Source organism: Styela clava, chromosome 10, assembly GCF_964204865.1.
Source record: "Styela clava chromosome 10, kaStyClav1.hap1.2, whole genome shotgun sequence".
Taxonomy (NCBI): domain Eukaryota; kingdom Metazoa; phylum Chordata; class Ascidiacea; order Stolidobranchia; family Styelidae; genus Styela; species Styela clava.
In genome coordinates this window covers 11,161,924-11,185,833 of record NC_135259.1, presented here as the reverse complement: position 1 = coordinate 11,185,833, position 23,910 = coordinate 11,161,924, and the positions used below count along the sequence as shown (strand labels likewise).

General features: G+C 33.1%; 3 protein-coding genes across 3 annotated transcripts; all 3 read right to left on the bottom strand.

Annotated features, from left to right (window-relative positions):
- Positions 1-1,193: 1,193 nt before the first annotated feature.
- Positions 1,194-3,977, bottom strand: LOC120338124 (uncharacterized). Its single transcript, XM_078117163.1, has 9 exons — positions 3,785-3,977; positions 3,592-3,701; positions 3,358-3,432; positions 2,942-3,055; positions 2,600-2,644; positions 2,459-2,491; positions 2,135-2,182; positions 1,812-1,844; positions 1,194-1,415 (listed from the first exon to the last, which is right to left on the bottom strand). The coding sequence occupies exons 1-9, from the start codon at positions 3,909-3,911 to the stop codon at positions 1,347-1,349; spliced, it is 654 nt and encodes a 217-aa protein (XP_077973289.1). The 5' UTR covers positions 3,912-3,977; the 3' UTR covers positions 1,194-1,346.
- A 4,066-nt stretch (positions 3,978-8,043) lies between these two features.
- LOC120338146 (uncharacterized) lies at positions 8,044-11,066 on the bottom strand. Its single transcript, XM_078117285.1, has 9 exons — positions 10,901-11,066; positions 10,713-10,822; positions 10,261-10,335; positions 10,016-10,075; positions 9,891-9,935; positions 9,590-9,622; positions 9,086-9,133; positions 8,759-8,791; positions 8,044-8,301 (listed from the first exon to the last, which is right to left on the bottom strand). Exons 1-9 carry the CDS (start codon positions 11,025-11,027, stop codon positions 8,245-8,247), a joined length of 588 nt encoding a protein of 195 aa, XP_077973411.1. The 5' UTR covers positions 11,028-11,066; the 3' UTR covers positions 8,044-8,244.
- Positions 11,067-14,205: 3,139 nt separating this feature from the next.
- LOC120337767 (uncharacterized) lies at positions 14,206-23,689 on the bottom strand. The gene is made up of 16 exons (XM_078116648.1): positions 23,596-23,689; positions 22,978-23,124; positions 22,502-22,623; positions 21,548-21,671; positions 20,996-21,179; positions 20,702-20,835; positions 20,087-20,306; positions 19,475-19,705; positions 19,033-19,260; positions 18,576-18,743; positions 17,704-17,855; positions 17,451-17,589; positions 17,163-17,263; positions 16,313-16,545; positions 15,910-16,086; positions 14,206-15,580 (listed from the first exon to the last, which is right to left on the bottom strand). The coding sequence occupies exons 1-16, from the start codon at positions 23,672-23,674 to the stop codon at positions 14,354-14,356; spliced, it is 3,666 nt and encodes a 1,221-aa protein (XP_077972774.1). The 5' UTR covers positions 23,675-23,689; the 3' UTR covers positions 14,206-14,353.
- Positions 23,690-23,910: the final 221 nt, after the last annotated feature.

Below are 23,910 nucleotides of genomic sequence, written 5' to 3'. Positions count from 1 at the left end.
CACAAAATGGATCGTTTTGTCATTTTGTATTTCCCATCTTGCTGTTATGAAAAAAAAAACGCTTATCTCATTAACTACTTGACCAACTTCTCTGGAATTTTTAGAGGTTGATGATTGTATTTTTCGCTAGAAGGCTAATAAGGCATTTATTTCAAAACATTCATGTGGGCTCCATGGGATTCGTTTATCACTAGGATTTTTTGTGTGGGACAACATCAAAATTAAAAACTGCGTTCAGTGGTTCCGTGATCGCATCTCAGGACTCTGGTGGTCAGACTACTGGTGTTGTAAAAGATTTAATACTTCTTCGTTTTGGCTTTCTATTTCATCTATTTGATCAGTGCTCTCTTGTTTTAAATTCAAGTACTTCACAAGTTTATTGTAAATATAGGTGCAATATTTTTTAGGATAATTTTCTGATTGATTGTGAAATATATGGAATTACCATTATGTCCAACAACAGGAAGACTTGATTTGGTATTATTGATGTATGTGCCAAACTAAATTAATTGCGTCTTGTTATCTTTTTCGTATGTCATATCATGCTATTCAGACTAACAGCAAAAATATACCCATTCGGAATACAACACCGTTTGAGTTAAGGTAAACTTAAGTTTTCAGTCAAGAAACAAATTAATCCTTTTAATTAATTGCAAAATAAGAAGTGCTTTTTATTCAGACGATTGTTCACTTAATTCGTTGCATTTCGAAGTGGCAAATTTCCTCACATGACTTGATCATATATAAAATAAAAACTCGCTGTTACTGTTTTGGGTATTTGATAATTTTTTGATCATTAACGAGCAATTGGTTATCGACTCGTGGATAACACGTGGAAATCTATTTGGCTTTGGAACAGAAACATCTATATATCTGTTATTTGTTTGATTTTTATTAAAAGCAATTTTATCAATTCAATAATCCGTAAATAGACGAAGCAAGTTGTCCGACATATTAACCTAAATAGGTGCTTCATCGCAGATTAGATATCCTGTATTCGATTACTTCTTGGTCACTCGAACGAACTAATATAATATTCCTTCCTGCGCCTTTGCATACGCGACTATTTATTTTAGCTCTCAGGCTTGAAGCAATGACGAAAAATATGTCATTCAATCCAAAAATCCACCGATAATAATAGTTTTTTTGAAAATCCACTACCCCTTCAAACCATTAGATAAATGACAATAAAACATTTTTTGAAGTTACATATTTATTAGGTTATATATATATGGTTAAGTGTTTATATAGAAGCAGTACGTGTGGTCATTGAATATATGTGGTTTACGTAATATTAGAAATGAGATGAACATGAAAGCTATATCCAAATATGAAGCATGTAGTCATTAACGTTTTCTTCCAAATGGTATTCTGAAACTAAGGCCAGCTCGAGATCCTCCAAATGTACTATGTCCCTATTAAACAGTTGTTGTTAGTCTCGTCATTTTTATGACAGCTTACACTGAACAAATTGAAACGGCATACGATACAAATTATACATCAGTTATATTCCCACAATTCCTAGAGCTTTGTTTGCACTCAGGAGACCTTGGGTATTCATTGTAGTATACGATATAGATTGAACAAGCTAAATACTTCTTAGTAAGTAAGTAGTAAGTTTATCTCAATGAGGTAAACTCAAAATGCAAATGGTGTCGCATATGATTGAAGTATAAATCGTTATTTAAAACCATTTTCTTAGTGAAATTCATTGCCTAATTGCATTGTATTAAATTGATAGCGTCTTTATTTCACATCTACACCGACTAACGTATTTACTCAATGCAACATAAAGAACAGTACTAACTTACCGCATTTACACCAAAATATCCTGGTCCAACTTTCTGAAATTCAAAAAATGTTGAATCAATTTAAATACATATTACACAAATAAATATGATATGAAAATTTAATGAAACAGTGACGATCGTAATGCACGTCAGCAATTTGGCATGAGATATATCTTTACAACATTAACTGATCGAATACAAAAAGTTTAATTAATGAATGAGTATGGGAAAGAATGAAATTTCTTTAAAATAGTAATCGTGCAAGCCACCAAATGAAGTTGCATCATGAAAGATTATTACAAGCCTTGATTATTGAAAACTTGAAGTGATAGTAATGAACTTACTCTCTCAATAGCTCCTCGAACTCCATGGTCCCCGAAATTTGATGTATGCTGAATAAATTTGTTAAAAAATGTCATATTAGCTTAAAACCAATAATATTTTTATATAAATTAGACTTATAGTATGCTCATTTTAACAACATTATATTTAAATTAATAATGAAACCAAAATATTAAAAAGGAACTCGATAAAAATTTCAGTTGTCGCCAATGTTCAATCTGGGAGTCTAATCTAAACTGGGACATTGTCACTATTGCCGTTACGTTACATGGCGCGCTTGAAAATGTAAACAAAAAATGAACATATATAATCTATATTGTGCTTACCCCTCCTACCATCCAATTATATTTGTCGTTCCTCTAAAATTGAAAATTATTTGAATTTTTGTTATTCATCTATTAATTTGGTTTATAAATGCATGTAGGTAATAAAGATTTTAGCTTGAAAATATACAAATTTAAACTTACGTCACGGTATTCGGCATCAACTTTGAAATATTTCCCACGAGCCATCTGTTTATTAAATAGAAATTATCATGAATTCGTGTTTCCAACAAAATAAAACTTCGAATTAGTCAACTCAAAACGTTTTTCACAACTTTACTTTTAGTAAGAATTCAAAAATTAGGTGAATATTATTAACATACTCATTTTCTCCCGAACTCAAGCTCGAAAAATCCCTAACAGACATTTTAGTCTAATTTATATTCGTCGTTAAATAGTTTGATTTTTGTTTCTATATTCAATCTTTAAATAAATTGATTTTTATACGATATAAATATACCAGGAAAATGGACTAAATCAACTTACTGCTGCAATAGTTATATCAGGTCTTTTCGGTGTTATTCGTGGCATAAATGTTATTCGTGGCATAAATGTAGGCGGTCGCGTTGGTAGCTGGCGTTTAACTCGGGATACTTGATTCTGTGAAAGAATATTAACTTTAAACCAACAAAAGCAAAAAACTAGTTAAAAAAATAAAACGTTGGTAAAAGATTGCATTGTATTAGTTTTAGGCTTCTCGGTCATATTTTGTGTTTTTGTCTGTTTTCGAAAGCTGTTTTTATTGTTTTATGGGCTCGATTTTTCAAGTTTAATAAAAAAGCTTTGTCTTTGTCAATTTAATAAGATAGCCTAATGCAAATATCTGCAGAAGACGTTGATCAACTGTGACTCTGGTATTATGTAAAACAATTAAATAAGGATAATTGGCTATAAACTCCTACCTGGAACGACTCAGTTGAATCTTCATCTCTTTTAGACGAACCGTCATATTCTTCATTGACATTCAAGAATGTAATCTTAAGATCAAAAAGATTCAATGCCTCATATTTCGGAATGCAAGAAACAGCACGCATCGTATAAGGGGAGCAAAAATGTTTTTACAAATTAAAGATCAGTTATTAATACGTGCTTGTACTATATAGAAATAAATAAAAGTAAAAGTAAATAAAACTCACCACTTTCCTTGTACATTGGTCACCGGTCCAGCAACATTCGGGGGTAACAGAGCATTCGACTAAATCAGTGATTTCTCTCCCATCGCAAACATCTACACAGGTACGAAAATCTGAAAGAATATTTGACCACTGTATGTTTTACATTTTCACTATGTACCAGAAATGTTTAAATAAATAAAAATGTTTGATCTACCTTTGAGCGGGCAGATTCCAGATATAGCGATCATTATTTTACCCAATTCGCATTGAGATGGATTGAGTCTCCGACTTTCTGTTGCAACAAAAAGCACACCTACCACCGCTAGAAGTAGGATCTTCATATTGTTATCAACAGTTTTGATCGAATCCGTTGTAACGATAAAAACTTGCCAGACTAATAAAAGAATGGAAACATAGAAATAAATGATTATTTGATTTTGCATGAGCCACTGTTGAACTACTTTTAAATTGACAAAGAATTAATAGTTTGTTTAGCATGAAATATTCTAATAATTTCGAGAGATTTTCATATCAACAATTATAAATTCGTGGTAAAGTGATAATAAATTTCTTCTGCTTCACTGTAACATCATAGCTATCACTAATTAAAAATGTGTATCACCAAAACAGTACTGGTATTTATATAATTTTCAACGCTTGCAAATTGGTCCAATTTGGTATTTATAATATTCAATAAGTTTCTATTAGTTTTGATATTTGCAATTTCAATTTGAGCTACAATTTATTTCAGTTATAAATGCGGTCGAAACCTAATTATTCATTTGCCGATGGTCGTTGAGCAATACTTAACAAATTTTCGATATGCAGGAGATGCAGTTTGGATATATTTATTCTGATGTCAATCCAGTATTACATCATGGTATTATTTTTTGCTGTGAACGCAAACACAATTTCTTTATTTTGTATATATAGAAACTGCTCCATTTCAATCGTTTTCAGCCTGGATTGGTTTCGATTTATAATAAAGTTAATCTTGAACATTTTTGTTGGAAATAATTTGGGAAATTAAGGATTCGATTCCTGTGAATTGAAAACAACCATAATTCCACAGAATACGCATTTGCACGACACTTAGCCAAAAACAAATTTCAAAATACGCATTTGCACGACACGAAGCCGAAAACAAATTTGAATTACGCAATGCATAATAAACTATTTCAGTAAGGCTTGTCATGAGCATTAGCATTGACTCATCAATTTTTTACTTTACTTGTATTACCCAAATCTAGCTTTTTCTTGCATTTTTTAATTTTCAACTATAAAATTGTATCGGCACTTTATTATGCTAAATATCTATTTATTTTAAAATAATTTGAATGCGTGTAATCAGAAATTTGGGCTAATGATTGATATGAAAAGAAAAACGTGTCGTTAAAGAAGTTCTTCATCAAAACTGTGAACAAATTCAAGTTTTTATCATCCAACATCAACGTGGTATCGAAAATAGGTTCAATCATCGATTCTTTCTCAACAGCGTTTAAATTGTACCAATCCTTTGAAAGGGGATTAACAATCCAAAGGTTTCCCAGACGAGTTACCAGTTTAAAATTCAATAAGGCAGGTACTACCAGTGTTTCTAAATCTTGGTTCGATCGAACCCCTGGGGTTTGGTGAAGCTATTCCAGGGGTTAACTATGTGCAGTTCCACACGATACAAGTTTTTTTGGAACTGTCAATTACAGTTATATCTTATATCCCGGTTAATCAAAAACTTAACTTTAACGTCGCACGCGTTTTAAGATGCCACTTGATTATGGAAATATCTTAGAATAATATGAGAAACCCTTTGATTTTAAGCTGAATATTTGCGTAACGTTCATAATCATAATCTACTAGTAAAATGTAGCTCTTTTAAGCACAAGTTGAAAATGGGAGGTAAGATCACGCGAATGAATATGGAAATTGAGGAATGTGGACGTCCTGGTGCTGTGTCATACCGTATCTATATTTCTTTAAAACAATCCTCTTATCTCCACCAGATTGTTCCTTGAAGTCTGGGGTGCGAATGACTTGGGCCACAACGCTTTCAATACATCATTTTAGCTTTCGGATTTTCAAAGTTGTTATTTTTGCCCTGTAACTTTTTCCCTTCCCAGTCACACACTTATTGGTCTGCCAACAAGTCTCCTACCGCGGACGCTAACGTGGCACAGAAGTTTTTTCAACACGGTGTATGGTTATCTAGGTTTACACCACAATGTTCGTGGTAGTTCCGAGTTTGTCCGAAAAGTTTTTGCAATTGCGAGATTTCTTTTGTGAAATAGCTCAACCAGGAACGAGACCTGTTCGATTAACTACGAGTAGTTGTTTTTTTTATCGCAATTTATGTTGCTATGCATATAACCAGTGGCCCACTCAAGTGGTTTGGGGTTGATAATCTTTTGGAAATGTTTTCAAATTTAGCCATTAAAACTTAACCTTTCCGTAATAATAACGCAACAAATTCCTACTCTGTTGATCAAAGGCGGTTGTATTTTCTATAACCTTGCAGTAAATTAGCCTTCCTTCATATATTTCTGGTTGCGCCCCTGATTTCAACTTTTCAAAACATTGGGGTTCGACGAAAGCTTCCAGAGTAACGTAGGGTTTCGGAAGGCATTCAAAGGTTAAAAACCACAACTATCTGCTCTCGAACTGCTGCGTTACAATGTACCGTTATGACGCCATAGACGAAACACCAAACCGTTCAAGGCTCAACATAGGCCTAACTAGGACCTCTGTTCAAGTTTGGTTTACGCATCTATAGGATGTAAAACAAAAGAAATGGGCAGGCCGTCAATTCCTTGTTGCAATGATATATATTTCGCGGACCGACAGGTAGGTGGACGCTGGTCGGCGGTTGGGAACCAGTGGTGTAGTTTGTTTGCAAAGATGAAAATGATAAGCTCAATGCCATTGGCCAGCGGTGAAAATGGAATTTGAGAATGTGTTTTGCAAAGGTAATAGAAACTAATACAACAGAGTTATCGCAAATATTGTCTTGTGACGCTTTCCAATAAATAGTCGTTGATGACTTAAACACACCTTTTCGCTTAATACGATACAAAATACGAGCACGCTGTTTCACATGAAGTCGAATCTAAAAATAATACCCATGCGAAGAACTGCTAATTTGACAGGTTTGAAATCATTTTTCAAGCAAATCAAATTTGAAAGTATTTTACTTCACCTAAATAGCGGAAAATCTTCAAGACCGTAGCAAACGAACCTTGTGTATACACGGTACAATAATGTATCCAATTCATACCATCTAGACGTGCGGCGAAGGAACAATATTGAGGCTCTTAAAGAAAAGGCTTAGCAGATGGTGAAATAACTCGTTGAACTGCATTTGGTATGGAACATTAATATGATGCTTGTAATACTAATTCCGTAATTATATTCTCAAATAGGTTTCAATTTTAATTTTGAAAATAGAAATAAGAAATAAATTTGTCTGCAACTTTGCAAATAAATATTTTATCTTAAAATATTCCATCTATAAATGCTTTTGAAACCCTAATAAACAAAACATGTTCATCTGTTCGCTATTACTCGTTAGGTAATACAATTCTTGTTATGTTGTTATTAGATTTTGCTGTTCCTGCAACTGATTGCGTTTGAGTTAGTTTGTTGTATGTGTACACTGCTCTACTTTAAAAATAAATGTTTTTTTGTAACGGATAACCAACGTTCACTCTTCAAGTAAATTTTTTTTTTGGTAAAATTCAATCAAATTTTTTGCTATGAATAACTGTACATTTCTACTCGTCCTGAAGTCAAACATTGTGGCGTTTGGAATTTTTCAAATTGCATTTTTTGATAAATACAGGAAACAAATTTCTGCATTTTTCAGATTTTAAATTGATATAGTCACCTATTTTTAATTATAACATTTGAAATCAAATTAAGATCGTGAAAACAAGCACAGACACGATGCGATATTAACATGATAAATATTTGATGCTTGAAACAATTATTTGGACTAAAACAATGATTTTGATGTAAAAACTTCTTATTTTTGCGACATCTGAAGTATCATTTAATAAATAGTTAGACAGCCGATTGCAAGTTGATCGTGTGATAATCTTAGCTTATTGGGCTGTATTTAAAAAAGTTTCCCATGAATAACACTGCATTTATAAAAGTATTTAACGATACCAAGTAGACTTTTATCCATGAGATATAAACAATCAGAAGTTATAGTCAAGTAGCCTTCACCAACAAAATCTGTGGACTGTGGAGTCGGAGAACTCTAACAATTGGCTCCGCGTCCGGGTTGTAAAAATATTTGACTCCGACTCTCTCTCTCTCTCTCTCTCCCTCCGAGTTCTCAACTTATACCTCACATGCTGATAACTATTTACTGGCAAAGCTATAGAATAGACTGTCGTTTCCGGCTTGAGGTTCTGGTCCTATTAAAGGTATGCTCTTCAAAATACCACGCCCAATTTTTTAAACACCAAATTATTTATGCAGGAGTAAGAGTTTATTGATGCCAATCTATATGAAAGAAATGAATCTGAATAATGTGAAGCTACATGGAAGTTAGCAATTTAATGAGAATATATTTATGTGTCTAATGAATGAATGTTTATGGGTATAGGTAGATAAATTTCATTAAATGGATGAAATGCTGATCTGTTCGTCCATTCATCTTCGTCTTCGTATAATTTAAAATGGAAAGCTGTATCTTGCACCAATGCGGGATCCCCCATATCTGCTGTATCCCTGTTATATGTAAATTCAATATTCATAAATAAATGCAGCTAAGTATACAGCCCCAAACTTCACATTAATGATTTTATTTTTATTGGAACTGCATTGATTTTTTTTAGACTATGTTTGCTGCGCTAAAAGATTTGTACAGTAAGATTTGTGTCCAGCTAATTGAAACCAAAAACTGATTTCATATATACCTAACTACACGCTTTGGTAAATGAAGATGTTTGAGGAAATTTGAAACAATATGAAAAATGACAATCCACAAAAGTCAACGACAAAACTGTAACAATTGATTCGACCACACAGAACCTAAAACATTGCAGTCATTTGAATAACTTATTTGTTACATACATGGCTGTATTTAGACATCAGACATGTTCCTTGTCTCCGTTCCTTGTCAAACACACCTAATGAAAACATATGCTTTTCACGGCAATAAAGAAAATAAAAAATAAATACTTACTCCGCTTACTCCAAAGCGTCCACGGCCAAGTTTCTGAAATATTAAATTTAAAAATGTCAACAAATTAAGCAGTCAAACGCAGGCAAATAGCGCGATGCGCAAGATGCCCAAGAGAAAGTTAATACTTTTGTTTGTAAATTAACAGTATTGTCGTGAACAAAATTAAGGCCGTACTTTCACCAGATTGGCTGCTCAAATTTCCCACATCTAGGAAACTTGACGTCAATGAAATGATACAGGAGTTAACATGATGTGACAAAAACAAAAATATATCCACTGATGTGGTATCGAAATATCTCCATATTAAAAATTCAAATCTAAACTTACCTTTTCATAGGATCCACGAACTCCATAATCACCGTAAGTTGTTGCATGCTGAGGAAATAAGGTCATGGTTAAATAATTATACATGTTTTATTTATATACGACTATGATGTCGTATCAGGGAGAAGAAAAAACGTCTCCATAATACATTCGGGTCGTTCTAGCATCTGAACAATTTTCTTATATATAATAGTATGTAGTTTATTGAAACGGGGAATACAAAAATTGTACGGTATACCGACAACCAATAAAGTCCGATTTATGATTTTCGAAATCTTCCTAAATCAGTTTTTCAAGTAAAATGCTGACAGATTTTGTGACTGACTATTAACAGTGTTTTTCTTGTAGAACTGCTGTTCGCTCTGCGCGAGATGATATTTACAATAATATGAATCTGACAATGTAATAAACAATTCTTTGAATTAAGCCAAAAATCTTGTTCGCAAATTCATACGGACTCAGCATCAAATTCTATCATTGCAACATACTAGAAGATAAACGACTCACTCCACCAATCGTATATTTCGAATCTCTGTTGTTCTGAAAATAGAAGGAATATTTGTATTCAATATTGATGTGAATTTTTCATATACAATTACGGGATTACTGAAAGTTTCTGTAATACCCTGATAGATATGTAAATAATTCGGTAGTTCCAAACTAATTTCCTTTTAAAATATTCCATGGCATCAATAGTGCTAGTATGCATCATTTGGCACTGTTTTTTGCCCAGGAGAATTATCCCGCTTGAAATTTAGGATTGTGTTTGTGACTCAAAAAATTTAAAAAATACCATAATAGTATTTACCCTTCTATATTCAGCATCAACTCTGCCGTCTTTTCCTTCGGCGTTCTGTTAGATAAGCAAGTTAATCGGTTAGTCTGATTGTAAAAGATCATAAAACAACAACAATTATTCACTTCCGTACTTACAGCTTCAATGCTAATTTCATTTCTTTTAGAGGACTGGCGTCTTACACGGGAAAGCGTCTTCTGTAATTTGTAAATAAGAAGCAACTCAATGAAAATCTTATTTTGCGATATTACGTGCTTGTCAAACACGAATTTCCAATCTACGCAACATACTAAATTAAGTTACTTTCAAAATTGACAGTATCTTATTTGTTCAAGAATTAAGAACTAAAATGGTGTATTATTCAACAGACGAAAAAACGTACCCCGGAGGTGTCGACTTTCTTGTCATGATTTTCTTCCTCCACTGTGTCGTCTTTATCCACGATATAGGATGGGATCTATAAAGCATTTGCATGTGTTATATCTCACCATAATAAAACTTTAATTTGCCTTATTTCAACATATATGTACAATAACAAGACTGTGATAATATGGTAACTTGTGTAACGGCGACTGTTTAAAACAAAGCCATTTCACGAATATCAGATAAGCATTATTTATTCAGAAGCTGTAAGGTCGTGTATGGAAATTCTGATTATGGATTAACAATAATTTAAATTAGAATAATCATTTTTTAATCATGATAAACTAAAACAGTTGGTTGGCGTGAAATCATTGCAATGACTACTAATATATATACCAAGTGAGTTTTAATTTTTTCGAATATGAATTTTGAAGTGGTAAATTATAAAAGCTCGTCTAAAATATATCTTACAATTTTCATCGCGCAATGATGACCGTTCCAACAACATTCTGGCGTGAGAGAGCATTCTTCTATATCTTTAACTTCTGTTCCGTCACAAATATCTCTGCAGATTTCCGCATCTGAATGATAGATTTTTTTTACAATGTTTGCGTCAATAAATATCAATGTTTCTTCTAAAATGAAATGATTCAAATTACCTTCCATAGGGCAGATTCCCATCAAAGCTATTACGATTCTTCCCGATTCGCATTGAGAGGGTTGCAGTCTGCGACTTTCTGCGGCCAAAAATAGCACAGCAATTGTTGCAACAATGAGAAACTTCATTTTGAGATTTATTCAAGATTCCTTTGTATATCGATAAGTATAACTGCAATAATTGAAAACAAAATATTCAATGCTTTTAGAAATCCATGATTTCAATCATTTACAGACCAGAAAATTACAGCGCATAATTTACAGTCTCATATTATTCCTTTTTCGATTTATAATATTTGACAATTTTGATAATTCAAAGTATATCCTTAATCATAAATTTAAAAGATCAACCTTTATTGAAATAAATTTATCAAAATGTCCAACAATAACTTTCTGGGGTACAAATTTTGCATGCAATTGTTACGGCCTTATACATACGTCGCATTTGGTGCAAAATTAAACGGAATTAAAACGGTTGTTCTGAATTTGAAAACTTCAAATCCAAATCCAAAAATTACTATTGAACAATCTCACGTAATTCTCACGCAAATGCACAAATTGAATATTATATGAATTGTGATGTATACCCTCCTCCGCTTTTATAGAGGGCGCTGGCGAAATTCTTAAACTGATTCGATTTCGATTTCAATAGAAAAATTTGAAAATGAGATTTCTTAAACGGATATAAGTAAGGTTTTGAAATTTCAGAATTTCAAATCAAGGCTATTTTCGTGACATTCAATATCTTTATTGTGTATTTTGAGTCACCCTTTCAACGAGGTATGATGTCAGTCGAGTGTATTCTAAAATTAAGTGTTTATTTGCTTGTCAACAACATAAGATAAAAATATATAGTAATCAATTGCTGTATTGATCTACAAGTGCCTTACATCATATTCCATTTCGAATTGAATCGAAATTTTCAATAATTTCTATAATAATTATTTAAGCATCGAAGAGTAATACAAATGATTCATTTTTCAATCGTTTTGACTTTTTTGCAGTTTCGATGTTTGAATTACTTTCAAATTGTTATTGATGTAGGAGGGCTCCAGAGTTTAATTTATTTTACACACGTGTGAGTCACATTTCTTCGATCTGTTCCACAGCAAAGTGGAATCTTGGGCTCGTTGCGTTATTTCAGACCCACTTAATCACGTTAATCTCCCTCAACTTTCTTTTTCTCTTTTTGAAGTTTGAAATCAAAATTCTGTTTTGCGCCTTGAGCTTGACCAATCAAATTACAAGTAATGAAAAAAGAAGGCCTTATTTTTTTAAAAAAAAAAACTTTGAAAACATGGAATCTGGATGTAATACTTGAATTTAAACTTATAATATTTTATCTTGTGGTGATTCTTGGTGGCTCACAACTGTTAATGGTAACATGAAAACATGGAAGGATAGCTTTCATTGACCAGTCTGACCCGTTGAATTTTATTCCCTCTTAGTTAATGTTTGTTACTCTGGCCATGTTTGTAGTGCTCCCGTGTCTTTGAAATGCCGCTCGTATTGGTTACCTTACTAGACAGTGCTTGGAGTCATATGTTTGTATGTGATGGGTTCCGTTTTTTCAATGATTTTTGTTATTGATACTATGTTTGACTTTTTTCTCTCTTCTGTATTATTTACTGTAGACGAGTGTCACTGCTCTTTAAACCAGTATCGTTTCTTTGCACCCACCTCCACCCGTTTTACGTTTTTTTCTTCATACTGTTTGTACAACGCTTATTTTCAGTGTGGTGAAAAAATTAAATGCTGATTACCGATATCTTTCAGAATAGTTAGTAGACTACGTGATTTTTATTGGTTATTTACCTTGAGGCATTGTACCGTAAACTTTTAGTTGACTGGGCGGTGATCAAAACTTCGATTGCTTCCTCAAATACCAATACTGTCTGTCATCCATTATACGGAAAAGCACCATTTTGAATTGCTCAAGAATCGAAATTACTTAGTATTCTAGACACATTTATTGGCATTGACAATTTAAATCAAATCACCAGTTGTTCAAAATGGTTGGTCGTCAGAGTATGTTTCATTTATGATATCATTTTAATACATCTATATATATATATAATATTCAAAATATTTTACAGTGTCATTTGTCGCGATTTGCCCACTATATTTTGCAAGTTAAATTTTTGCCTATAAAATACGAACAACAAAACAATTTAATTATTGTAATTTACCTTCATAGATATTAAATAAAGAACGTGCAATTTGAATTGCTAGACATCGCATCGCTATCGCTAGATATGCAAACAATAGAAATCGTCATAATGATCTTCTCTTAAGGAACAGATACAGTATGTACTAGATTTTATTACTCTCTTTGCTTTATGAATGACATACAATCAAAAAGTTGGTTGAAATGCTTTTTTACTAATGTAGCTAATTCACAGTATCTAATGTATTACTTAATTAGAACTAGTCGGAAATATAGTAAAATGTAGGACAACCCCGTTTGTGTGTTGCTACAGACTGCCCGTCGGTGTTATTCGTATGTTGAATATTTGTTGCAACTAGTTCTCTACCAACCATCGTTAACTCGTACATTTCCACCATGCAAATTTTAATTTGGTCAGGATTGCCATTAAAGACTTTCTCCAAGCATCGTAATAATCTCGAATAAATCAACGAAAACTGCCAGTCAAGTCTCTGTACGTAGGTACCAGAAACATATGGATTGAATTAACTTTCCGAAGAAATTGACCAAACGCCATCTTCATAAAATGTTATACGATCTCCAGCGTAACAATACCTCCATTGGCTGTGAAAATTAGCACACCATCTTGACATGTTAACACATTGGTAAGTTGGCAAAACTTTATCTGGTTATTTACCTTGAGGCATTGTACCGTAAACTTTTAGTTGACTGGGCGGTGATCAAAACTTCGATTGCTTCCTCAAATACCAATACTGTCTGTCATCCATTATACGGAAAAGCACCATTTTGAATTGCTCAAGAATCGAAATTACTTAGTATTCTAGACACATTTATTGGCATTGACAATTTAAATCAAATCACCAGTTGTTCAAAATGGTTGGTCGTCAGAGTATGTTTCATTTATGATATCATTTTAATACATCTATATATATATATAATATTCAAAATATTTTACAGTGTCATTTGTCGCGATTTGCCCACTATATTTTGCAAGTTAAATTTTTGCCTATAAAATACGAACAACAAAACAATTTAATTATTGTAATTTACCTTCATAGATATTAAATAAAGAACGTGCAATTTGAATTGCTAGACATCGCATCGCTATCGCTAGATATGCAAACAATAGAAATCGTCATAATGATCTTCTCTTAAGGAACAGATACAGTATGTACTAGATTTTATTACTCTCTTTGCTTTATGAATGACATACAATCAAAAAGTTGGTTGAAATGCTTTTTTACTAATGTAGCTAATTCACAGTATCTAATGTATTACTTAATTAGAACTAGTCGGAAATATAGTAAAATGTAGGACAACCCCGTTTGTGTGTTGCTACAGACTGCCCGTCGGTGTTATTCGTATGTTGAATATTTGTTGCAACTAGTTCTCTACCAACCATCGTTAACTCGTACATTTCCACCATGCAAATTTTAATTTGGTCAGGATTGCCATTAAAGACTTTCTCCAAGCATCGTAATAATCTCGAATAAATCAACGAAAACTGCCAGTCAAGTCTCTGTACGTAGGTACCAGAAACATATGGATTGAATTTACTTTCCGAAGAAATTGACCAAACGCCATCTTCATAAAATGTTATACGATCTCCAGCGTAACAATACCTCCATTGGCTGTGAAAATTAGCACACCATCTTGACATGTTAACACATTGGTAAGTTGGCAAAACTTTATCCCGAGGAACTTTTATAAGTTTGCGACCATGTACTATTTCTTGAAAACGATAAAAATGAGATAAAACTGTTGAGTCGTTTCCATATAATTCTTCATAAGGTGAGCAAGCGGAACCCCCTCCCCCTTCGTAAACTATCTCTATTAGAGAACGAAGGGCAGATGAAAGACTGGTAACTTCAAAAATTGTAGTAGGTGCTTTCTCCAGATCATTTACGGAACCACAGTTTTCATTGCTATTCTCGCTCATTGACCTGTTTTCTTTTCTCGCAAATCTCCAGAGTGCTTCTCTACCATGAGCGCTGTCAGGAGGTGGAAAATTACCCATAGTGCGTGATATTTTTTCAGCCGTGCAATCTATTTCCGTATTTGTGGATGGGCGTTTGTACCAATGTTTTGATTTTAGCTGCCTAGCAGAATTCCCTATGAATATTGTTCGATCACGAATCCTATTTTTAGAATACGAGTTTCCGCCACTTTCTTGTTTTTGAAGTTTAACGCAAGCCTCCACGTTAGCAAGTTTGAGAGCTAATTTAGCGTAAAAGCCACCAATAGTGTGCATTTCTTGTTTCGCAATATCCAACAGTTTGTCGCCAGTAAACTTTTTAATCAACCGCCAAATATGAGTTATCTTCTGTTGTTTGGTTTTCATTCTTTGCCACATCTGATTTTCAAAGATGTACGTTTTATTTGATTTTGGTTTGTTCGTATGTTGGTGCAACTTTCTGACGGCCTGTAATAAAGTTTTTTCTGTTGTTGACTCCATCACTTCGTACTTTTCAACTGCCAATACTACTTTCCATAAAATGACGAAGAACGACATCAGCTAAGGATTGAAAAAAGTGATTTGAATAATATTCTCGGTAAGCTTTACGCGAATTGCTCAGTTACCTACTTACATTTGTTACGATTTTGAGTTCTAATAGGTGTAGAACATAAGTGCGCGAAAAAATTTAATTGTCACTATATGGCTTGAAAGTCGTGGACCTGATTTAACATGTCCGTACAGGATCGGATGCATGCACCATATTTCCAAATAGCGTGCGCGCCCACTTCTATTAACACAAACAGAGTGATTAAGTGATTTTACTTTGACTTTCTCGAAGGAATAGTGTCTCTTTCCGCGGTTTAATTGAAGAAGTATTTATTCATTACCTCTTTTCCATTGTCGTTGGCCGGTTGCTCAATTCTGGAAAACACATCATTGATTCTACCAATTGATACAGGACCGAGAGAAAGAACATGCCCCTTATCAAGGCCATAGAAACTTCCCATACCTATTGTAGAAGGATAAGCAGGGGGGGTTGTTGTGAAATCAGGTTTTCCGCCGATCTAAAAATGTTACGATTTAATACCACATATATTAAATTCGACTACAAATAAAATACAATCATAGTAATTGTTCTATTACCGTACGGTAATAAAAAAAAGTTGTTCTCAAATGCGACTCCCTGCATCACACTAACATTAATAATTACTAGAATCCTCCGACACAATAAAAACGTTCCGGCACTTTCTACTACTTAGCAGCATAGTATATGATTCATATTAATTTTACCGAATTCAAAATATTAGTAGCAAGCGTCATATGTCTCATTTCGTCATGTAGTATTTCCTTCAGAATGTCTGCAACTTCTCTGTTTCTACCTCGACTCCATTTTATACTTAACCATGCCGTTAGATACGGGGGTATAACCGAGATTTCTGCAAAAATTGCGTTTTGAATGTCTTGTTTCAGTTCTTCCACTTTCTTTCGCAGTGACGCCCCAGTACACAGATTCATTGTCCGTTCTGTTGGGTAAAAATTTGTCTATATGTATTTAGAGTTTCAAACAATGTCATGTTTGAAAGTTTATAAACAAACAAAATCTATATACATACCGGTAAATCCTGTTGTAAATTGAATGATATCATTGTCCAATAGTCACCAAAAAAAATGTTTAGACGTGTTAACAAGAAAGATCTCATACTCACGTTTTTATAAGGTCCCTTAACATTAATTAAGGATGACTGGTGCACAATTCGAATTTTGAGGTAAATCTCAAATTCATCTTAACCTAATTTGTACCACGTTTTATTGTTAGAAATAAAAAGTTGACAATTCGATATTTCCGACATACATCATACTTGTACAATAATGAATGCCCTTTTTGTATTGCTATTTTGCTTCATGTAAAATGAAATATATATCATCGAAATTTGTGTAACGTTCTACATAAGATGAAAATGTATGTTACATCCATCTTCATTTTCACTTAAAGGTGACGGCAAAAAATAAAATTATTGGAACATTCAACAATGAGTAAACATTATTAAAAAATTATGGCTTGCTTTTTAATTCCATTGGGTTTTTACCGGAAAAAAAATTTTTTTTCTTTCCTATGATTTATATTAAATGTACTATTTACCTTCTCTTATACTGAGTGATCCTTTCCTCATTCCACATTTCATCCAATTCCATACAAGACGTCTTTTGCTATATGACAAATCCCGTTGTCTTGGCATGTATCTGAAATTTATCAGTGATATTTGTAGACTGTCACAGAAATCTCGCTTCAAAAATAATATTTTTGGACCTGCTTAATTTGCCAGTACTACTAAAATCAATATGCCATATTTCTCTTTTAATATGAGAAAACGACTGTTGTACTATAATCATACTTATTACTTTAAAACAATGCCATTTATACCAATACCGTGAATTTTCCATATCAAATTCAAACATCGACATTTTGAGCATATGGGCTTTACTTTTAACGTCTTCGAACGAATTCATGTCGATTATGTTGTTTTTCCACATTACTGGATATAAGTTATAGTAAAGCTGGAAAATATCTGAAATTAAAAATATTTATAAAATATATTCTATAATGAATAAACCAAATCCTCTCTTTCTTTTCCGAACAAGAAAATACAACATATATTATCTAGCTATATTTTAAAATGTACCTTTGACATCTTCCCATATTGGGCAGTCTATGTTTTCAACTTCACCGAACACAAGAGTAGCTATAGGAAAACTCGTAAAGTCAATGTTTGGAAATAAATTCCCTGGTCTGGCGCCTTCTTCAAACACATATGACTTAGACTTAGACTTGTACCTGGAAGTAAGAGTAATATATTCTGTTTTGTTAACGATTTTAACACAAACAAGTGCATTACCTTCCACATCTTGGATTTACCACCAAATTGCCTTAATTTATTAGAATGCAATCCCCGTGGTGCCACAATTTTCAAAATAAGTAAAATTTGGGGCACAACAACAGTACTCGGGGATCTTAGATAAAGTAAAAGTGGAATCATTTTAGTTCTAAACATTTAAAAAATTGTTTGATCTAGTTGATGATAACAAATCTTCTGTTAAACAGAAACAAAATAAATATTAACAACGTGTTTGTTAAATGATAACTTACTTTACTTATTGTCTGTTTAGATCATATTTTATAATGTGCAAATAATTATCACATTTACTGGGTGGCATAAAAAAAAGGTTGCTACAGAAATGACAATATTGCCATAAGGTCGAAGCCATTACTAACACATTAAATTTAAAAGTTGGGACAACTTTTGATCGCCACTAACGGCGAAGATCTATCTAACTAATGTTTGAGGTCACGATTACATACTACAGAGTCCGTAATTGATGATCGAACATAGATAGAATGGACAGATATGAATCGGTCGGCTGAGAAGTTGTTCTTGATGTTTTGTTGAATAAATAATAATTGATTGCATTGCATCATACATTTAAACACTATTTTTTTGCCAATGAACTAAGGTTTTTGATCAAAAAGATCGATTGTACTATTCATATTTCTCACCTGATAAGAATTTGAATCGGGTACACCTGGCCATCGAGTCCACAACGTCGAGGAAAGCGCGGATTTTGAACAGCTTCCAAAACGAAGTTGACTATTCCCGCGCTGTTTGTCAACGGTGCTTCATGCAATGATTGTATTGATAAAACTTCCTTAGGCCACCCAATAGTTCTGAATACGAAGTTAACATTATATTCATAATATAGTGAACATTTTCTATGATAATTACATTTTAATATATTCAATCGAACAACAAACACTCCAAATAAGTCTGCAGTTTTATATTGTGTTTTTTTTTTTCGTTTCAGCTTAAAATTGTTCAAATACGATCATGGTATTAATAAAAAATATTCTTAAACTTTGATGAGTAAGTATAATTATTTCATGCAAACCTGAGGATAAAGAGAGATGAAGCAGATTCTGAATGATACTTTATTTTGGACATATTGAGGATACGAACCTGTTGCAATAGAATGGGCAGTTATCGCCGTCTTCATTGAAGTATGTAAAAGTATTCATTTCTACATTTATTGACGGGGATGGAGCACCAAACTTACTGACAAATAGTTTCAAAGTTTCACTTTGGCCGACATTGAGTCTGAAGACAGCTCTTTCTACTGGTCCGACATGCAAACCAAACTCAGATTCCCGCAAAACAATCCGGAAAGATCCGTGTGTTATGAGACAAAATTAATAATTCGATCATAAGAACATATTATGATTATTATGATTAAAATATATTTGTGTATATATTTATAAAGTACATAAAGTACATAGTATTAAATGTTAGTTTATCGAATGATTTTATATTTTATCACCCAAATAAAATTTGAAAAGACGACTGATTACACGTCACATACACAACTTAATTGCCCGATGCAAAATAACAAATATGTAAGTACCTCTTCTTCGTATTGCTCCTCTCAACTAACATTAATTGATTATATTTTAGAATTTCCATCATCTTCGCATCCACATTCATCAAACTAATGTCCATTATTCCAGCAAATGTTTCATACCAATCCTGACCTGAGTTTATTCGTTTTGAAATTTCCCCATTCTTTGTTAAATATATGATTATTTCACTGTCAGAGTTATATGGCGACCAACATCTCTTTATATGCCAGTAATATCTGTTGCAAAAAATGTTAAAAATTATTCTGTTTTATTTTGTAATTTTTGTTCGATTTATTTTGTATTTAATCACATCGGTATCGACAAGGCCTTATCTGAGAACTAGATTCGTCCATGGCGCTGTAATATGAGCCAGAACAGAAAAATTTGAAGTGAAATGTCGAGTCTAAAATCACTCAAAATAATAACAAAAAATATGGAGAAAAGTTAAAGTCTTTCTTCAACCTCTTCCATCTTTAAATTTGAAATGGATTGGTCCATTCATACGGAGAAAAGTTTAATCTAAAACACGTTACAGCGAAGAGTAAGTATTTTTCGGTTGCATCAATTGATTTGACCGGTTTATTATCATAGAATTTAATCAAATATTATAAACTTACTTGCAATATTCTTTCAGTTTTACCCTTACAGCTAAGTCGAGGTTTTTAACAGGTCCAAATTTTCCATTTTCCTCACATTCTATAGAATTCGATATATCTAAGACCAAGTATTTCTTATCGTAATGTACGACAAACGGTGCAAACCCAACTTTTTTCCAACCATCTGCCCTCATAACTCTTGTAGCTACTGTTTGAAGTGGGTCGTCTAAAGATGTCATTCCTTAATTTTGCATTGAAGAATGTAAACACTTTAAGAGATAACGTGCATAGGTTTAGTAATATAAATTATGGTTAATAGCTGGCCCATTTACACGCAGAGGCATACCTTACCTATTTCCACTATAGCCCAATCTCAAGTACCCGAGTCACTTTAGATGAGTTAAAAATATAGATATAATGGTACAAAAATTGGACATTAGCAATTACCACTGAGCGGAAACGAAAGTGTATAGGTACTCAGAAGAGATGGTATAGAATCAGGCCAATGCAAATTGAAAACTTGGATGGAAGTCCTGCTCCTCTTGACCTACTGCTATATATTCATACAGCATTAATAATGAAAGCTTAATTTGCTGACCAATGGTTTCTTCTGTATAGAATGCAAAACAGTTATACCAATCGTTCCTGAAATCCGTCCTGATTTATCTTTGAATTGATACAGATCAAAAACAAATGACATCGACAATTCGGAAGCATTGTAAAACATGTTTTTGTAGTAGTTATTCAGCCATTTGATGTTGGTCAGTTTACTGTATAAAGGTAATCATAATTATCATGGTGAGGTTAGGTGTGACAAAAACGATGAATATTTTTGTAAAGTAAATTATATCTGTATCTGTAAGTAATTACGTGATTAATTATTACAAAATTGAATCAAAAAGTTCAAAACATGCAATGAACAAAACTAACGTTTTGAAATTAACGCTACTAGCTGCGTCTCCATCAACTTTTTTCGTTCTACTTCTCATTTTCCCCATCGATATTCTGGTATATTTTGCTTCAAGAATGCCTGATATCACAATATGTAAACCCCATATTTCACATATACGCTGCCAATCTGTATCGACATCGACAAGAGATGCTCTTGATTTTTCTGAAAGAAGATAACTAATATGACACGAACAACGCATAATGGGTTAACAGGCTACAATACTCAATCAATTTTTGATAAAATAGCGTTCATTTTAAACGATCGCATTTTTGCTTTCGCTTATTTTTTCTCATCAAAACGCAGATTAAATATGAGTTATTATGATCACGTTTCAACTATTACATTAACATAAAATTCAGCGTAAATGCTATATATATACATACTCACACACAAAATCAGAAGAATTACGCAAACCAAGGACAATAGGTTCTCCATCTGTTTTCTACGATTTATATATGTTCGTACCATTGCACAGTCAAGCATTACTTACTTTGCACAATGGTAGTAATTAAACGATATGCATTCCTTACCTCGCAGAGACGATGAAACTATATGAGCTGATGTGGAGCAAGTCCCTGGTGCTGTGCATAATGAAGTGACCGTCGTATCTGCGAAGTAAAAATTTCCACTTCCGTCTGGGTTCCAGTTATGGTCCTGGAATATAGCATAAACTGTAAAGCAGTAAAACTGCAGAAATCGAATATTTGTTCAATAGCTTTTGATGCTAAAATGAAATTGTGCTTTCGCAGATAGATATAAATCTGAAAAATGTTATAGCGACAAATAAACCTAACTATATAGACAAGCAATAATATTGTGATTGATAAACGATTGATTTGAATAATCTTCCCTCCCGATATTACACTGAAAGGAATATTTTTTTCAGTTCTGCAATTTCAACGGGTTGCGAGCTTCTCATGAATGTGATGTCTTTGAATATACTTCTATTTACAAGGTTTTTTGCATATGAGCCAGTAACTTTTTGCTTGAAAAGGTTTTTACTTCCTTAGACTGTAATGGATTAGGATGCTGAGCTGCTACTCATTAATACAAGAGAGTTATGCTCAAACATATGGACACGTATGTCAAATAAGGTAGTACGGGTATCCAATCTTTACAGTTCCGGTACAGTACCGCAGTCTTTCCGACATCGACTGACCACCAAATCTCAGCAAACGCGGAACCGCCACAAGGTGCGTACATTTTCATTTTAATGACGTCATCACATGAAAACAACAAATCTCGTAGAGCCCGCAGAAATTTTCGAAATAAATAAAAATATTGACCCCCTGGAGACAACAACAATCTTTAACCACTGAAAAGCAAAGCAAATGGTCCGTAATTAAAGAGAAAACGTTCTTTTAACAACAACAACATCAAGAAAAGAAGCATACGAACAACAACAACATATTAACAAACGCTTCATAGGTCCACTTTGGACTAGCCCACTTTCGAATAACTATTAAAATAATGGAGGGACTCACGGATCTTGATCCAAATGCAGTTACAAAATGTTTGGTATCGTAATTGCATCGTATATTGTTCCTTGTACTGACGTCTGCAATCAACTTCCCGTAAAAATGCAATCGCGGCCAAGTCAAATAGCCTGAATTTTGTGAATCAAATATATATATATTAGAAATTGATAAACTAATTCAATAATAAATAGGAATTTAAACAAGTATGAAAAATAGCTTTTTAAATTTGGTGTAATGAACTAAAGAATTTTTCTACATCTCGAATAACGTGTGTGTACCTAAAACAAAAGAAATTCTTATCAAACTTCTACTCTAAACCTATGAATTTGCACACATTGCCTTATTTTCTATGTTTTTTTTTTTGCGAAATGTTATTTGACATCATCTTAAAACAAAGCGGAAAACATACTGATGCAGAAAATATTTGTCAATATATGATTTCTTTCTTAGAATGAATAATATACATAATTCCATATACTTACTAGGACAAAAGCGTAGCATGCAGAATCGTTGTTCATTTTCCGCACCAGTGGAAGCAGTATAAGGATTGCACTTTGTCCTCTTTCGAGATTCGTGTCCATAACCACACGTTGAACTACACGAGGACCATGAACTCCATTGAGAAAATTCTTCATTTAAAAATAGTTCATAATTTCTTGTATGACGTGTTAGCAATTCGTGGGAGCATTGTATAGTATAATTCGAAGAATACAATTTAGGTGAAGTATATGGAGAATCAATCACATACAAACAAAGAAGTACAAGAAAAAACTTTTGACAACACTCTTCTTATCGCCAATGGGCATTGCAAATAAGATGTATATACTTGAAATTTTCACATATATTCACGACATGAGACTTCAAATTACTTATAGATGTTGACTTCAACGGAAAGAATCATTAGAAGTTTAAAGTCTGTATTCTACAACTATATTGTCTTACGTTTTAAAATCATGCCTTCCAATATTACTCATACTGACAAGCCTAGTTTATGTGTGGACATCCATATCATCCATACTATGACACTTTTTTGGCGCGAAATAGGATATTAATGATTATTTTGTCATTTTCTTGTCTTAACTGATATTCAAGATTCTTACCTTGCCTACATGCAGCCTTCGTGTTGATCACGCGTTCGATTATACATAATAACAAAAGAAAAATACAATATTTGAACATTTATGCTTGTTGCAGAGCAGTAATTATATGTCATCGATGTAGTATTGCAAGAACTAATGAGGTGAGCATGTAAAATTGCCAACACATATGGACGAAGCTATTCATGTAACCTGTGCAGATCACAAGATGTTTCCGCCCTCTTCCAGTGATTACAATGTGAACAAAGTGTCGGAATTCGATATTCTTGACTGAAGTACAGAGCCGCCACTATATTATTGCCTTTTTATGGTAAAATA

What these genes read in the sequence shown, in the direction of transcription:
- LOC120338124 (XM_078117163.1), bottom strand. Translation starts at nt 3,911, where the DNA reads ATGAAGATCCTACTTCTAGCGGTGGTAGGTGTGCTTTTTGTTGCAACA. An exon ending in ATTCAACTGAGTCGTTCCAG is followed by an intron (nt 3,056 to 3,357) that starts GTAGGAGTTTAT and finishes ATTCTTTCACAG; the next exon opens with AATCAAGTATCCCGAGTTAA. An exon ending in CTGATATAACTATTGCAGCA is followed by an intron (nt 2,645 to 2,941) that starts GTAAGTTGATTT and finishes TTTAATAAACAG; the next exon opens with ATGGCTCGTGGGAAATATTT.
- LOC120338146 (XM_078117285.1), bottom strand. Translation starts at nt 11,027, where the DNA reads ATGAAGTTTCTCATTGTTGCAACAATTGCTGTGCTATTTTTGGCCGCA. An exon ending in ATCATTGCGCGATGAAAATT is followed by an intron (nt 10,336 to 10,712) that starts GTAAGATATATT and finishes AATGCTTTATAG; the next exon opens with ATCCCATCCTATATCGTGGA. An exon ending in CGAAATATACGATTGGTGGA is followed by an intron (nt 9,134 to 9,589) that starts GTGAGTCGTTTA and finishes TTATTTCCTCAG; the next exon opens with CATGCAACAACTTACGGTGA.
- LOC120337767 (XM_078116648.1), bottom strand. Translation starts at nt 23,674, where the DNA reads ATGTTCAAATATTGTATTTTTCTTTTGTTATTATGTATAATCGAACGC. An exon ending in ACGGATTTCAGGAACGATTG is followed by an intron (nt 20,307 to 20,701) that starts GTATAACTGTTT and finishes TGCAAAATTAAG; the next exon opens with GAATGACATCTTTAGACGAC. An exon ending in CTACTAATATTTTGAATTCG is followed by an intron (nt 16,087 to 16,312) that starts GTAAAATTAATA and finishes TAACATTTTTAG; the next exon opens with ATCGGCGGAAAACCTGATTT.